General features: G+C 39.4%; 4 protein-coding genes and 1 non-coding gene across 6 annotated transcripts; 4 read left to right on the forward strand and 1 right to left on the reverse strand.

The window, feature by feature from the left end:
* The first annotated feature begins 745 nt into the window (after positions 1 to 745).
* LOC101301887 lies at positions 746 to 5,178 on the forward strand. The gene is made up of 15 exons (XM_004303421.1): positions 746 to 907; positions 1,133 to 1,217; positions 1,303 to 1,339; positions 1,456 to 1,592; positions 1,703 to 1,773; positions 1,856 to 1,937; positions 2,025 to 2,152; positions 2,283 to 2,453; positions 2,529 to 2,816; positions 3,016 to 3,063; positions 3,154 to 3,194; positions 3,293 to 3,383; positions 3,464 to 3,668; positions 3,765 to 3,896; positions 4,222 to 5,178. The coding sequence occupies exons 1-15, from the start codon at positions 769 to 771 to the stop codon at positions 4,952 to 4,954; spliced, it is 2,388 nt and encodes a 795-aa protein (XP_004303469.1). The 5' UTR covers positions 746 to 768; the 3' UTR covers positions 4,955 to 5,178.
* LOC101302180 lies at positions 5,153 to 7,712 on the reverse strand. Its single transcript, XM_004303422.1, has 5 exons — positions 7,366 to 7,712; positions 7,203 to 7,264; positions 7,030 to 7,119; positions 6,796 to 6,939; positions 5,153 to 6,366 (listed from the first exon to the last, which is right to left on the reverse strand). Exons 1-5 carry the CDS (start codon positions 7,631 to 7,633, stop codon positions 6,265 to 6,267), a joined length of 666 nt encoding a protein of 221 aa, XP_004303470.1. The 5' UTR covers positions 7,634 to 7,712; the 3' UTR covers positions 5,153 to 6,264.
* Positions 7,713 to 7,838: 126 nt separating this feature from the next.
* Positions 7,839 to 7,910, forward strand: TRNAD-GUC. The gene has a single exon. It is a non-coding gene; the product is annotated as a tRNA-Asp (tRNA).
* Positions 7,911 to 8,058: 148 nt separating this feature from the next.
* On the forward strand, positions 8,059 to 11,266 carry LOC101302470 (peroxisome biogenesis factor 10-like). The gene is made up of 11 exons (XM_004303423.1): positions 8,059 to 8,324; positions 8,403 to 8,434; positions 8,524 to 8,613; positions 8,691 to 8,785; positions 8,886 to 9,096; positions 9,216 to 9,285; positions 9,387 to 9,465; positions 9,643 to 9,773; positions 10,236 to 10,327; positions 10,748 to 10,830; positions 10,908 to 11,266. The coding sequence occupies exons 1-11, from the start codon at positions 8,120 to 8,122 to the stop codon at positions 11,008 to 11,010; spliced, it is 1,191 nt and encodes a 396-aa protein (XP_004303471.1). The 5' UTR covers positions 8,059 to 8,119; the 3' UTR covers positions 11,011 to 11,266.
* Positions 11,267 to 11,755: 489 nt separating this feature from the next.
* On the forward strand, positions 11,756 to 13,888 carry LOC101302767 (40S ribosomal protein S3-3-like). Of its 2 annotated transcripts, XM_004303424.1 has the most exons (7): positions 11,756 to 12,062; positions 12,157 to 12,304; positions 12,390 to 12,561; positions 12,719 to 12,757; positions 13,133 to 13,187; positions 13,266 to 13,397; positions 13,493 to 13,888. In XM_004303424.1, the coding sequence occupies exons 1-7, from the start codon at positions 12,024 to 12,026 to the stop codon at positions 13,691 to 13,693; spliced, it is 786 nt and encodes a 261-aa protein (XP_004303472.1). In that variant the 5' UTR covers positions 11,756 to 12,023; the 3' UTR covers positions 13,694 to 13,888. The 2 variants fall into 2 exon arrangements, with proteins under 2 accessions (XP_004303472.1, XP_004303473.1); XM_004303425.1 differs by lacking the exon at positions 12,719 to 12,757 and having other exon boundaries at positions 11,813 to 12,062.
* Positions 13,889 to 14,382: the final 494 nt, after the last annotated feature.

The raw sequence follows: 14,382 nt of genomic DNA on the forward strand, positions 1-14,382 counted from the left end.
CTTGTAGCACCTAAGGCATTAAAGCCTCATGATAGTAGATTTAAGTGGACGTAGCCATGTCCTCTGATGACATGGTGAACCACTATAAATGATGTGTCCTTGTGTGTATGTTTATGTTCTATCGTGCTTCTACATAGCCTACGGGTTCTTGCAGAAACAGGACCAAAGGAAGCTGGTAAAAGAAGTTTGGGGCTAGGAGGGAGTTGGTTCTACATGATTTCTTTGCCGGTATTGTTTGTTTGTGGTTAGTTCTCTTTTGCGTAGTATGGTTTTAAATGAATTTGAATTTTGAATAAGTTAGATGATTCTAACCGTTGTTGTTTATTGATTAAGATGCTCCATACCAAATTATCTACGTTTGTAACATTAAAACAGCTTAAGATTTTTTAGATTTAACTCACATGATTCAATATTTACGTAGCCCGCATAAATAAATAGTCTTCTTCATTTATTTGATTACTAAAAACGACTTGAAAAAGAAAAAAGTGTAGTGACATCTAAAAGACTAAAACCTAGGCCCTGCCCAGGTCATCTTGTTTATACTCGCCGCCACCTGGAGGGAAACTTCTGTGTCGGCCTTTTGGGCTTTTGAAAATGAGTCCAATATATATACGCCTTCTTACCAAAAGAAAACGGAAATTCCATCTATATCCCTCGTTCTCTTGCACATCCTAGATTCCTCTCTAACCAACACCTTGATCATCTGAAAGAGCTCCGACTCTCCGATCCGACCCGGCCATGGCGGTCCAGTTCAAATTCCGAAGCGCCATGAAATTCGACTCCGTCGACCTCGAAGGTCGGTCCTCAATCTCCGTCCGCGATCTCAAAGCCAAAATCATCCGCCACAAAAACCTCAACCTCTGTCAAGATTCCGATCTCCTCTTCTCCGACGCCGTGACCGGTCAAGGTCAACCCTCTTTGCCCCTTCCTCCCTATTTATATTCTCGTCTTTTTCCTAAGTCTGTGCTTGGTTATAGATATTGACAATTGAGACATTGGACTAGTAATTAATTACATAGTGATTCTTGATTTCTTGTCTGAATCATAATGGTTAAACACATTTTTTTACTGCTGGGTAATTTGTAACTAGGGTTTATGCAAAGGGTTAAATAAATCTGTGGATTGATTTCAGAGTATAGTAACGAGAACATTCAAATTCCATGCGGCTCGTCCGTGATTATCAAGAGAGTTCCTGCTGGATCTGTTCATGTGGATATGTAAGACTTATGTCCATTTGATATGCATAGAGGTTTAATTTTTTTTTTTCGTAGCTGTTTTTTAACTGATAGACTACGGTGACAGGCCTCAATTCAACTGCAAGGACACTGAGAATCCGCCGGTTTGTGTTTTAAACTTTGAACTTGCATTTCGGAGCTGTATTTGCTGTATAGTTCTTCCTCGGGTTTGAAGCTGTATCGTGGTTACTAATTGGTATATGACATGTACGTTTTGCAGAATATTGAGACGGTTGACTTTGATGACTTTGGGGTTGACGTGTATCCTGTTCCCGAGGCAACGTTCTTCCGTTCTGGTTTGGATGCCGACAAGGATGCCTGCAGTCCGGGTTATGAAGCAAATACTGGCATCACACGGTATAAATTCTTCATTTTAATCTGTTAAGATTTTCACTGCATCAATTTTTCGTTGATTCTTGGTGCTTATGGAAAAAAAATTTGTTTTGTTTTTGATAATGTGGATCTAGATGTTTGGAGCCAGCGGCAGGAGAATTTCAGAAACTTGAAGCAAGTGGGACTAGTGATGCTATTCCAGGAAGTATGTTGTTTCTATCATTAGATTTATCTGTTTCTGTTAATGGGTTTGGTCTATGCTTACGACACTGCATCATTTTATTTAGGTCATTTGCATGGTGGAGTTGAACATACTATACCACAGACAAAGTCAAAGCCTGAGGTTCAAAAAGACTTTAATCCGGAAAAGTAGGATATCCAGTTCTTGTATCAATTTTTTCTCTTTTCCTGTTTTTCAGTTTCATGGAACTGAATGTTTTTTTGTTGTACATGAAGGATGAGTCGCAATCCTGTAGATACAAAAAATGCTGACATGCCATCAGAGATGAAATGCCCCCTATGCAACTCGTTGTTCAAGGAGGCTGTGATGATACCCTGCTGCCAGCACAGTTTTTGTGAGAAATGTACGTTTACAGTTTGATTCTTTCTGAGAAAGTACTGCATATTTTCACCTTTTCTCTTTCATTCCATTTGGTGTTATTTATCAGTAACTTTAGGCTTAGTATGATAACTTCCCCATGTTTCTTGGTTCAGGCATTCGCCAAGTGTTGCTTGAGAAGGCAAGATGTCCGAAGTGTTTTTCAACCAAGTGCAGAATTGAAGATCTGCTACCAAATATATCTCTTAGGCAAGCAATAGAGCATTTTCAAGAGTCTCAAAATATCATCACTGTTCCAGATAATGGTTTTTGCCAATATGCTCCAGGTAGGAATTCTATACCGGTAGACTTAGTAACTTGCCTCTATGTCAATCTTATGCTTAACTGCTCTATAATAACAGATGGAGAATCGGGGATTCAGGCAAAAGATGTCTCTTATGGTGGTAGTATTTTTCAAAGGGAGTCAGGGTTACCTCACTCTCCTGACACTGGGATAGGATCTAATAATTGCTTAGCAGAATCTAATGATGCACCGTATCAATTTGGTCCGAGAAACAAGCATAAATTTCCTTCTTTGCACAAGAACAATCAAATTGATGGAGAGAGATATGGTTCTACTCATGTGGCTCCATATGGTTCGGCAGCATTTGATGATTTTCAAGGGGAAAGCAAGCCTATACCTGAGAAAGGTAACACTCTTCTTAAGTTTCTAGCACTTTTGAAACGTTCTTATTATGTACATGCCGCTTTTGATTTGTTGCCATGAAATCTGCTTTATGGAAGTGGACTGTTACTCTGTTAGTATTATCTTTAACTGTATCATTAGTGCCAGTATCTTTTCCACTCGACATTTTAATCTTGATCTGTTCTTTTGTGATCTGATCCCAGCTGAACCTGTAATCAAGAAAAAGAGGCCACCTTGGGTTTTTACTGCAGGTAGTATCTAACTTTGGTACATTGTTGACTTGCCAGAACTGCACTCATATCTAACTTTGTACTTTATCTAAGAACCATGCTACTTTTCAGGTGGTGGAAAAAGTTTTATGGAGAGTGGGAGGAACGGAAAGGTATTAATTGTGAAATGAAACAGGCAATTTTTTTTTGGGGGGGGGGGGGGGGTTGGGTATTTTTTTTTAACTCTCCTCACACGTCTTTATGAAATCAGGGGGATCGGGCTTGTTATATGTGTGGCTCCCCTGACCATTTAATAAGAGAATGTCCAGTTGCTACCAGTCCACGCCCTTTGCTTCATACAGGTATGGAATGGCTGGTTGCTTTAATGATTTTGTAAATACGATTAACTTTTTCTGTGATGCTTACTTATTTGTGGATTCAGGAAATGCAATCTTTCCAGGAGCTATGCCAGGTTATGCACCACCTTACTGGAATGGGGCTGCATTGCCTCGTGCCCCGCCCTTTAGGAATCTATATGGAAATTATGGGATGACAGCTTTTGATAACATGCCGATCCATCCCACTCCTTTTTCTGTTTATCCATACATGCACATGACATCCATGTATAGAGGGATTCCAGGCTTTGGGTAGGTTCATTTCCATCATTGTTCATCTCTGTTTGTTATGTACAATTTTATATGATTACATTTCAATATTGATTTGGACACCAAACCATCTTGCAGTGGATATATGGGGATGGGAGGTGTAGCCCCTTTTCCCGAAAATGGTGAAAACTGTTATACAAGTCGGTCAGAGTTTCCAGATCTTGAAGGTCAACAAAAGAGGAGAAAACTTTCGAAGGAGAAATTTAGGAGGTAATAATTTCATTATCAATGATTCTGCAGGTGTTCTGTGGTGGATGAGCACATATTCCTGATTTTGTTTTCTTTTATTGTCTTTGAAATAAAATTGCATATGGCCATTGGTTTCTTGCCATGAATAGGCATCTGCTATGGAAATATCTATCTATGAATGACGCACATGTTAATATATTGAAGTTAATGATGGACTCCTGGCTTATCAAATAATTTGTCAAAGATAGGTCCATTTGGGTTTCTATTTTGAATCTGAAGTCTTATTATTGGTTTTGTTTATCTTATTATTAGTGGCTGATTTGTATGATGTATTTGGCTGGACCAGAGATCAATCTTGTGATGACGATGAAGACTGGGGGAGGCAACAATATAATGGGACTGCAAGATTGCAAGAGCATAAATCTTTTGTTAACAGGGAAAAGAGTGTAAGCTACTCCAGTGACGGCTCTACTAAAAGGTCCCAGAGACAAGACCGCCATCATAATGAGATAGATGATGCCAACATACATTTGGTTGATGGTCATCAAAAGAGTTCTGGTTTGGTGGTTGGTCATAGGGAGGGGAAACTGTATGATCGCAGGGAGAAATCAAGTTCTGAAATAGATGATATGCCAAGTAGCTCCAGTTGGCACAGTGAAGAGAAACACAAACATTATCATAGAAGTTCAAGAAAGAAAAATGAAACAAGGGAGCAGTGTGACAGTGATAAACACAAACACTATCATAAAAGCTCCAGATATCAAAAGGAAAGAAGAGAGCAGTGTAATAGTGATTCTAGTTGGAGTCATCATCAAAATATCAGTGAGAAGGATGATAAGATAAAGAGAACTCAGCATGATTTCAAAAGACAGAAACATCACAGTAACACTGGATCTGGTTTAGGACACAGTGTTTCCAGTGATAAGAAGAAAGGGAGCAGTCGTGATTTTAGAAAGTCTGAGCACAGTGCAAAGTCTAGTGTTAATGAGGGGAGTCATGACAGGTGGAAAATGGTTAGTGGGTCAGATGAAGATCACACAGAAGATTATCGGTATTGTAAACGGAAAAGGGTAAAATGATAGAATCAGCAAGGCTGATTTGTGAGGTAATTGTGTAGATGAAGCTACGTGTCTCAACGTTGATGTGCAGTCTGGTACTTTTGATTTCAGTTAGATATTTTGTATTAGGTTCAAGTATTAGCTAATATGTTAGTAAACAGTATAAACTATCAGTATTTGTTCTTTTTTCCTTGAAAAGCATCTACCTATACAAAGTAATAAATCTAGTGCAGTCATTGTGGACCTTTCTAGAATACTTCTGGTCTAATGTGAATTCTTGGTTTTTCTTGATACAGATCTAATTGACTGGTTGGCTTATGGAAGTATGTTTCTATTGATATCCGCTAACTAACCATCTTTCCTGTTTTAGTCTGATCCTTGTGGCGAAGTCTGGCAAAGCGAATTCTTGAAACAGAACTGAAGGGGTTAATATAGTCGTATTGCTGAATGCCTTTCTTACTCTTTGCCGAGAGACTGAGACATGTTGAAGCGGGTGAAGGTATGTTCTCTCAGAGAAATTCAGATGAAGAAACATAAGCCAGAAAAGTGGGGGTATTGTTGTTGCTTCCCCTTCTGTCATTTACAGTGTGTGGTATGTATGAATCAGTGGGTGTAGATTCTTCCTCCTCCTCCTCCTCCCATGTACAATGCATGTAGAGTCAGAGATCACACACATTTTACTGTACACTTTGGACATTTTTAGTTGTTAGCCTTCATTTTATTCAAGCTAAAAAGATTGATTTATGTTGTTTGGGTCATTCATATGAGTTTTTTTTTCTTATGAAAATAATCTTTATTGATTTAAAGCACTAAACATCCAGGTGGGAAACTCCCAAACAACAGGAATCATTCAATTACATCCGTTGATACCTATTTTTCATTTAGTTCTTCATATACGAGTTTGTAGTAGACTTCTTTATACTATATATTTCATGTGCCAATCCAGGTTTTTAAAGTTTATTCATTGCTGAAATCTGAATATTTCCACATGGATTTTTTTTTTCTCGATACAATACAGTGGTTTTCTCTACGTGGACAAGTGAATACAGTGACTTTTGGTGGCGATCCCTGGTGGGATGGACAGATATTTTCAAACAAACTTCTGCATAGGTAAAATACCTCAACAAATAATTTACTTGCTAGATGAATAACGTGTTTCCTTTTTCCATTTTACAGGTAGATACATCTCTTCCTGCCCCTAAAACACCAAATTGGTGCAGTAATTTTGGTTGATGCATCACTGCAATGCAGCCCATAATTCTCACCAAATAGCTGTTTCAAGAGGGTGCGAAGCTACAGAGACAATATGCAAGCTGCATCAGAGGACAAATCTAGGGTCCTCGATTAAGGGCTATTGATAATACAAGGGACAATATTATCCATCCCAACCCGACGTATCCCACCAATCTCGTCGGCCCAAAGTCTTCGGGTTCCTGCAACAAATGAGATGAGGACCTTCATTCATGGACTGAACTTGAACTTGGGGAACCAAAACAAACTGAAATCCTAACTCAAATGGGAATCCGAAAGATGCAAATATGCTTCTAAATGGTAAAACAGAATAACAAACCCTAAACAGAATAACAGGCAAATTGTAAACAAGAGGAAAAGTAGGTGACTAGACAAACCGCGCATCTATCTGTGCACATTCGGCTTAATCGAGCTTAGCAACTGTATTCAAGACTAAAATAAATGGAAATTAGATAAATCAATCCGATAGAGGTGGAGTTTTGCTCAAAAACAGACCATAAACAAAGAAAAAGGATGTAGTTTCTAGATGTTTTATTATAAACGAACAACGGATTAAAATGACCATGTGGCTTATAGTTTAGGACCAAGTGTTAACGGAAAAAGGACCATACCATTACTGGTGGGGGAGTATCCGGGGTTGCTCTCGTGGTCTCAACCTCAAAAGGCCAAAGATATGTGTCTGGATTTGCAGTCCTGCCTAGGCTCCAATCATATAACCTTTTCTCATCCGCGGACGATAATATGGTGTAGGACTCCTATATACATGAACATGAAGCATCATTCAACAACCAATAAAGCTGCCTTGGAAAATTATGAACATCTGAAAACTTCATTAATTTACTGACTTTCAAAGGTTCCAATTTCTTGTTTAGCTCCTCCTCTTCTAGTCCCTGGCTCTTTAGCTCATCAAGCTTGGTTTTATATGCAGCTCTAATCTGCATAGTTGAAAAGAAGCTCACAAAGGGTTAGAGAGGTGTACTGAGGAAGTTAAAATGCTTGAAACTAGAGTATATGTGACCTGGTCGGAGGTGCATCCTCTTTGAAGTCCTAGCCTACCATAGTGATTCACATCAGTAATTGCTGCATTTCAAAACATTTCTTGTCAGCTAGATTTATCTTAAATTGAATATGGAGATCAGCTGGAGTTTTAAGATGAATGGGTGATCATTGATCAACATTACGTATGCCACGAAGAGCTCGTTCGACGTTAAGGGCAGAAATCAGAGACGGGGATTCTTCCGGAACTTCGATGGAGCTTCCATCATTCTCAGTAGCAGTTGCAGTCTCTGCAGCAGACACATCACTACCTGAGCTTCGAATGCAAAACTTGCGCAGATTTGGTGCAAAACTGATGGTCATGGAATTTGAGAATGCAAAGCCATCTTTCGGAGTTGGTATACGAAAGGTTTTCTGGGTAATATATACTGAAGTGGAAGAGGACACAGCCATTGGCGTTAGAGAAGCTTTGTTGTTGTTTGGTGTTTGACAATGGTCACCGGCTGAGTCTGTGTTTTGGTGGGAGATAAGGCTTTGGCTTCGTTTCTCCGCCAAACGATCAACACACACCACGATTCATTCAGTTTCATTTTATTTTCCTTTTCTTTTTCTAAAAATTAAGCTCTTAATTATATTACGACTGATTCTCCGTCAACAAGTCGTTGTAGTATAGTGGTAAGTATTCCCGCCTGTCACGCGGGTGACCCGGGTTCGATCCCCGGCAACGGCGCTAATTTTTGAATTTCACTTTTCTTTTTGCTGTTTCTGAACCAAAACGACACCGTTTAGGCTTAACTAGTTACTCTCACCTGAACAGTTCTATCAAATCCGGCTCTCCCTTATCCTCCCATCCTACGACGCCGTTTCACTCCAGTGTCATCTTCTCTTTTCCCATACTGGAAATTCATTCCAGTTCTTCAAACCTTTCCCAACAATCCCATGGGTTTAAACGAAGCAACCGGGTCGGGCCAGCAAGCCGGGCCGGGCGTAGATGAGGCGGGTCCTAGTACCAGTAGCAACCCGAGCTCGGCACGGCGTTTCCCACTGGCGGCTCAGCCGGAGGTCATGAGAGCCGCCGAGAAAGACGACCAGTACGCCTCCTTCGTCTACGACGCTTGCCGCGACGCCTTCCGCCACCTCTTCGGTTCGTCAATCATCCTTTTCAGATTTCAATTAAGCTCCAATTAGAACCAGCTAATACTAATTCGCTCCATTTTTATAGGTACAAGAATTGCTGTGGCTTACCAGAACGAGGTTAGTCCATTTCACAAGCTCTAAGCTTCAGCTATGGGAATATCAATAGCTAGTTGATCATTGTGTTTGTTTGTGACTTTTTTGGGCAGACGAAGCTTCTTGGGCAAATGCTCTATTACATTTTGACTACAGGATCTGGGCAGCAAACCCTGGGAGAAGAGTACTGTGATATCACTCAGGTTGGTCTATTTATTCTGCTTCTAAATCTCTCTCTCATTTTTTTGTAGTTTGGTGGTTTGATGTTTGCGTTGTTTAGGTTGCAGGGGCTTATGGGCTGCCACCAACGCCAGCGAGGCGCGCACTTTTCATTGTGTACCAGACGGCTCTTCCTTATATTGCAGAAAGAATTAGGTCCTAACTCTCACTCTGGTTGTTTTTAGTTGTTGATATGTTGGCTTTGAGAATGTAGAGATGGATTGATGTGTTGCTGTTTATGGTTTTGTGTTAACAGTTCTCGAGCTGCTAACCGCGGCCTTCTCCTGGCTGATTCCCAGTCTGATGAGGTTTACAGCATCAGTGCTTTGATGAGCAATGATGCACAGTCTTCTTCAATCAGTCGTGGGGTGTCTTCTTCTGCACCGCTGGAGTCTGTTTCAGCGTTTAAAAGATTGAAGCAGAGGTTGAATGGATTGTGGCTTTCTGCAGTTCGGAGATGGCCTACGGTACGCTTATGATTTATGCACCTGTTATTTTTTTTCAATCAAGAGCTAGATTTCGTGCTCAGATAACTTGTGTAGGATGTCTTTTGTAGTTAATATGTCTATGATGCTGGTTCATCTAGGTTCTCCCGATTGCTCGAGAGTTTTTGCAATTGGTTATACGTGCCAACCTCATGTTCTTTTACTTTGAAGGTGATTTCAAAACTTAAGAGGCTCATGTGTATTGTTGTGAAATTTTTGATGGTGATTTGTTTGGAGAATCTAATTTCCTTGCTACGATCGATTCTCTGCAGGTCTCTATTATCATATATCGAAACGTGCAGCTGGCATTCGTTATGTGTTCATTGGAAAACCATCTAACCAAAGGCCTAGGTATCAATTTTTTATATGATACAGTCTCATTGAGCCACTACTTTAAACAGTATGCATGACCTACATCAGTGCTGCTTTTGTTCCATTTCCCTGTTTGTCTCAGAAGTTCATCTGACAATTGTACAGAAACTCTTTATCCAGGAAATTTAAACTCATTTGAATTGCTCCCCTGTGCAGATACCAAATTCTGGGCATATTTCTACTGATTCAGCTTTGTATCATCGCTGCTGAAGGATTACGGCGTAGCAATTTATCCTCTATAGCAACTTCAGCTCAGCAGACCTTTGGCACACACCAAACTTCATCAGGTCAATATTTTTATTACACTTTAATCTTATTATTTATCTTTATTTCTTGTCTTTTCTCTTTTAAAATGAAGCAACATATAATAGATTCTCAAAGTAACATCAGCCATATTAAGAGTGATTACTTAAGCCCTTCGGGAACTCCCTGGAAAATTATTTCCTTTTCTCAGCAATTGTTATACCAGTGAGTTCATTTATGTGTTTACTTTGATGCATAAAACCTAGAAGCTTATGTGCATGCAGTTGATACTTCTGTCATCAACTTTATATAGTATCACAGTTGGCGCTTCTGACCTGTATCTTAGTTGAAACAAAATTTAAAAAGTGATAAGATTATCTCTGATCAATTTTTATGTATAGTTTTTTGAGTTTCTAGGTGATTCTACTTCATGGTGATATAATGAACACCACTTTGTTTTCCATGAGTAGACAATAATAATCTCACCTTCATCTCTGTGTTTATAGGTCGAGATTTGCCTGTGCTAAATGAGGAGGGTAATTTGATATCAGTGAATGGTGCCAAGGGTAGTTCGTTTTCTGATTCATCATCTTCAGAGGTAGTTATGTGTTTGCAGTCGTGTTTCCCTCTCTTGTGCCTAGATGCTCTATATGACAACTTAATGTCTGTTTCTGAATCGAAGGACTCCATATGATAACAGGAGAATACTTGTATTTAACAGAATACAGAGTTAAAAGTATGCAAATAGAATACTGGTTTTGCAACATGGAACAGCATGCCTTCATTGTCCTGAGTTTTGTATCATTCCGTGCACCACTCATCTATTGCTGTTGTTACAGCTTATGCATTATGATTACACAGTGTAATGTGAAGGAATGGACTTGCCAAAAGCGACCTGCCTAGTTGTACATTTGATGGGTCTCAGTTTAATTGCTGGCAATAAACATCATCGTTATGCATTCTTTTCTGAAGCATTTAACTGATTGACACTTTAATTTTACCTCCCATTTAATTTCAGGTGAGTGGAATCAGCAAATGCACGCTCTGTTTGAGCAATCGCCAACACCCTACAGCCACACCTTGCGGCCATGTATTCTGCTGGTACTGTCTCCTTGCTTTTCCACGAGACTCCCTTCTTCTCTCTTTCCTTCTCCTGTTTAACCTTGGTTTATTTGCAGGAGCTGCATTATGGAATGGTGCAACGAAAAACCTGAATGCCCCCTCTGCCGGACTCCTATAACTCATTCAAGCCTAGTCTGCTTGTACCATTCGGACTTTTAGCAGTTGGTCATGGTTAACTACAATAGCAGTGAGAGCCTCATGTCCTGTTTAAAGATACCAGAGTATTGTATGTAACCGGGAATAATAGATAGGTTAAAGTAGAAGAGGATTGTCTAGCAATGAGTTTTCCTCTCAATTCTGTAGTAGCAGCAAGTTAAGTAAGAAGACATGAGATTATAACATGTTTTTTCTACTTATACGTATTTGCACAACATTGTAATTCTATTGGTGCAAATAATTTTGTCGAATTTAAATCACACCTCATTTTACAATACACATTCATTATAATCTATTACAAATATCTGTACAAAATCACGGGTTTGTCTATCATACCATATGACATGGCATACCTATTTTAAAAATGTGTCTAACTGTATGACACATGAAGGCTTTTGAAGGGGTAAATGGTTATTACATGGTCATTTAATTGTTTTTTCAATCAATGATAGTTACACATTTTGTGAGGCATGTTATACCATATGGTATACTAGAAGTTTCCTAAAATCAATCGAGGAACCTAATTATTAAACTATGAGAAATTCTTCCGTGGGTCGTCGTGTCACCTGGCACATGCGACCACCCAACCAACATCTAACACATTGTTTTTTTTTCTCTTTTTTTTTTCTAACACCTGCGTTCTTCTTCTTCTTTCTTTCTCCGGCGAAGCTTCTTCTTCCTTATTTTTGACGCCGCCGTCGACGACCATGACGATGCAAACCAGAAACCCTCTTATATTGTTCGGCCAGCTCTACTGTCACGTGGCACTGCTTCTGTTTCTAACAAAATTATAAAGCATTTTGCTATTTGGGCTTGGCCCACTAAATGTAACAAAAAGTAGCAAGCTCAAAAACCACAAAAGAGCCCAGAAATGAATTGATAGCGGACCCCTATTAGTGAGTATAAATAGTTAAGAATTGTTGGACTCGCAGATAAATTAGGGTTTTGCTGCAAGTAATAGCCGATAGCGCCGCAGCTCAGTCCCTGTTACTTACTCACTTGCAATTTTGCCCAGCATGGCGGCCACTCAGGCTCAGATGAGCAAAAAACGAAAGGTAGCTACCTCCGATTCCTGATACTTCCTATTGAATTAGTATCGAATTCTTATAATTGCTATAAAAAAAAATGATTCAACTTTAAATTCTACAGTTTGTTGCCGACGGAGTTTTCTTTGCCGAATTGAATGAGGTTCTGACCAGAGAGCTCGCGGAGGATGGTTACTCCGGTGTCGAAGTCAGGGTCACCCCTGTACGCACTGAGATCATCATCAGAGCCACTCGCACCCAAAACGTTCTGGGTAATTCTCTTTGATCTCATATTAGTTTTTGTGAATCAAAATTGAATCAGATTAAATAATTTGTTGCGTTAATTTGTTTGTTTAGGTGAGAAGGGGAGGAGGATCAGGGAGCTGACCTCATTAGTTCAGAAGAGGTTCAAGTTTCCCGAGGGAAGCGTAGAGCTTTATGCCGAGAAGGTTAACAATAGAGGACTCTGTGCCATTGCGCAGGCCGAGTCTCTCCGGTACAAACTCCTTGGAGGCCTTGCCGTTCGCAGGTATATCTTTTTTCCGATTGACAATTTGTTTGTGATGTGTTTGTGTGAATACATGTTGGAAGTCATCTATTCAGCGAGTGGGTTGTGTACTAAGTACCTATGATCGCGTCTGAGGGTGACTATAGTTGCTTTTGCCGTCTATGCTTTGTTAGCTTAGGAATGACGATCATTTTCGTTCCTGGCTGTGCATTGGATGGTAAATCCTACAACCCTGTTTTTCTTTTCTATTGAATTCTCTGTTTGACAGAAAAATTGTGTTATAATATGAATATGAGAATGCTTCAATCTAGTTTGGAATATTTTATGAAGTCTAATGCTAAATGCTTAATTCTACTGATGTTTATGTCATTGCACATGACTTTAGCATTGTTTTGTTGAATTTCCCTTCTGTCTTTGCTTCATAAGCCTTGGGGTTTAAATCAATGCTTAAATCAATCCCTTTTTGGAGTTTGTCAGGCTTCTTGTGCTACTCTCAGGTGCCTGGAGTTTGGAATATTCTCCAACATCCTCTTTTCATTTTGTTGCTTATTACAAACATTTGTGTTCAATGCATGATATGTTGTTCTTACAGGGCATGTTATGGTGTGTTGAGATTTGTCATGGAGAGTGGCGCAAAAGGATGTGAGGTAAGCAAAATGCCTCTTTTGTTTTGAACCAACAAAAATGTTTTTATTTTTTAAGTCTAAAATTAATGTTCCCATTAGGTTATTGTAAGTGGAAAGCTCAGGGCACAACGTGCCAAGGCGATGAAGTTTAAGGATGGCTATATGATATCCTCTGGTCAACCTGTTAATGAGTACATTGACTCTGCTGTTAGGCATGTTCTTCTTAGACAGGTTTGCCTCCCTCTTATACTGATGTGCTTAATAGTGTTTTTATCGTAATGTTTTGGGAAGATATAATTGTGTGATTTGACTTGGTACAACAACAGGGTGTGCTCGGTATTAAGGTGAAGATCATGCTCGACTGGGATCCCAAGGGGAAGCAAGGACCAATGACCCCTCTCCCTGATTTGGTGACCATCCATACTCCCAAAGAAGAGCTCTATACTCCAGCTCCTCCAGCGGCGGCAATCAACTTGGATGCGCTTCCATCTCCTGTTGCCATGCCCGCCCCTGTTTCTGTAGTTTAATCAGAATCCGGTTGTTTTCACCTTTATGTAGCATCTTTGCAGCAGTTTTATGTTTCAATGATGAGAGGAAACTTAATGTTTCAAATGGTTTGCATATCTGTGTTGTCCACCCTTTTCTATCATTTCAAATGTTATAAATGCCGTGTGTATATTTCCTACCCATTTATGATGTTTGTCAATGCAGGCTCTTCTTTTGAAATAATCAGAAATCTTGATAAAAGTATTGCGTATCCATTTCGAAAGAGATAACCTATGTTACATGGAAACAAGTTTTGGTTTTCGATACGATCCGATACGTGGAAATGTCAAAATCAAAATCTGGTCCGATACGAAACGTGAAGGAAACGTTAAAATTAGAATAAATATGATATTTATTATAATAAATATAATTGAAAAAATAACATCAACAAAGTAGTTTTTTTACAATACAAATAAAAAAAACTTCATCAAATAATAGTCGATCCAAATCCAAACCCAAACAAATGTTTGGTTAAATTTACACAAAACATTTCTATTAAAGGTAAAACGCGTTTTGGTAGTGTTTCGGAATAATGTTTTTGTGGAAACGCGTTTCGGTCAAGTTTCGGAACGTTTCGTTTCCCGTTTTGGTGCAACAGAGGAGATAACATTGGCCTGTTAGCTTAATTCGTCGGGAAAGAGTCGTCGGTGATTACTTTAGCCAGCGCCGA

This window comes from Fragaria vesca, linkage group LG6 (assembly GCF_000184155.1).
Source record: "Fragaria vesca subsp. vesca linkage group LG6, FraVesHawaii_1.0, whole genome shotgun sequence".
In the NCBI taxonomy this organism is placed as follows: domain Eukaryota; kingdom Viridiplantae; phylum Streptophyta; class Magnoliopsida; order Rosales; family Rosaceae; genus Fragaria; species Fragaria vesca.

Bases quoted from the DNA above. Each gene is read 5' to 3' on its own strand.
- LOC101301887 (XM_004303421.1), top strand. From the start codon at position 769: ATGAAATTCGACTCCGTCGACCTCGAAGGTCGGTCCTCAATCTCCGTC. The intron at 2,454-2,528 runs GTAGGAATTCTA...CTATAATAACAG, and splicing joins TTTTTGCCAATATGCTCCAG to ATGGAGAATCGGGGATTCAG. The intron at 3,064-3,153 runs GTAGTATCTAAC...GCTACTTTTCAG, and splicing joins ACCTTGGGTTTTTACTGCAG to GTGGTGGAAAAAGTTTTATG.
- LOC101302180 (XM_004303422.1), bottom strand. From the start codon at position 7,633: ATGGCTGTGTCCTCTTCCACTTCAGTATATATTACCCAGAAAACCTTT. The intron at 7,265-7,365 runs GTAATGTTGATC...TTTGAAATGCAG, and splicing joins ACGAGCTCTTCGTGGCATAC to CAATTACTGATGTGAATCAC. The intron at 7,120-7,202 runs GTCACATATACT...TCAACTATGCAG, and splicing joins GAGGATGCACCTCCGACCAG to ATTAGAGCTGCATATAAAAC.
- LOC101302470 (XM_004303423.1), top strand. From the start codon at position 8,120: ATGGGTTTAAACGAAGCAACCGGGTCGGGCCAGCAAGCCGGGCCGGGC. The intron at 8,614-8,690 runs GTTGGTCTATTT...TGCGTTGTTTAG, and splicing joins AGTACTGTGATATCACTCAG to GTTGCAGGGGCTTATGGGCT. The intron at 8,786-8,885 runs GTCCTAACTCTC...TTGTGTTAACAG, and splicing joins TATATTGCAGAAAGAATTAG to TTCTCGAGCTGCTAACCGCG.
- LOC101302767 (XM_004303424.1), top strand. From the start codon at position 12,024: ATGGCGGCCACTCAGGCTCAGATGAGCAAAAAACGAAAG. The intron at 12,063-12,156 runs GTAGCTACCTCC...TAAATTCTACAG, and splicing joins AGATGAGCAAAAAACGAAAG to TTTGTTGCCGACGGAGTTTT. The intron at 12,562-12,718 runs GTATATCTTTTT...TTGTTAGCTTAG, and splicing joins GGAGGCCTTGCCGTTCGCAG to GAATGACGATCATTTTCGTT.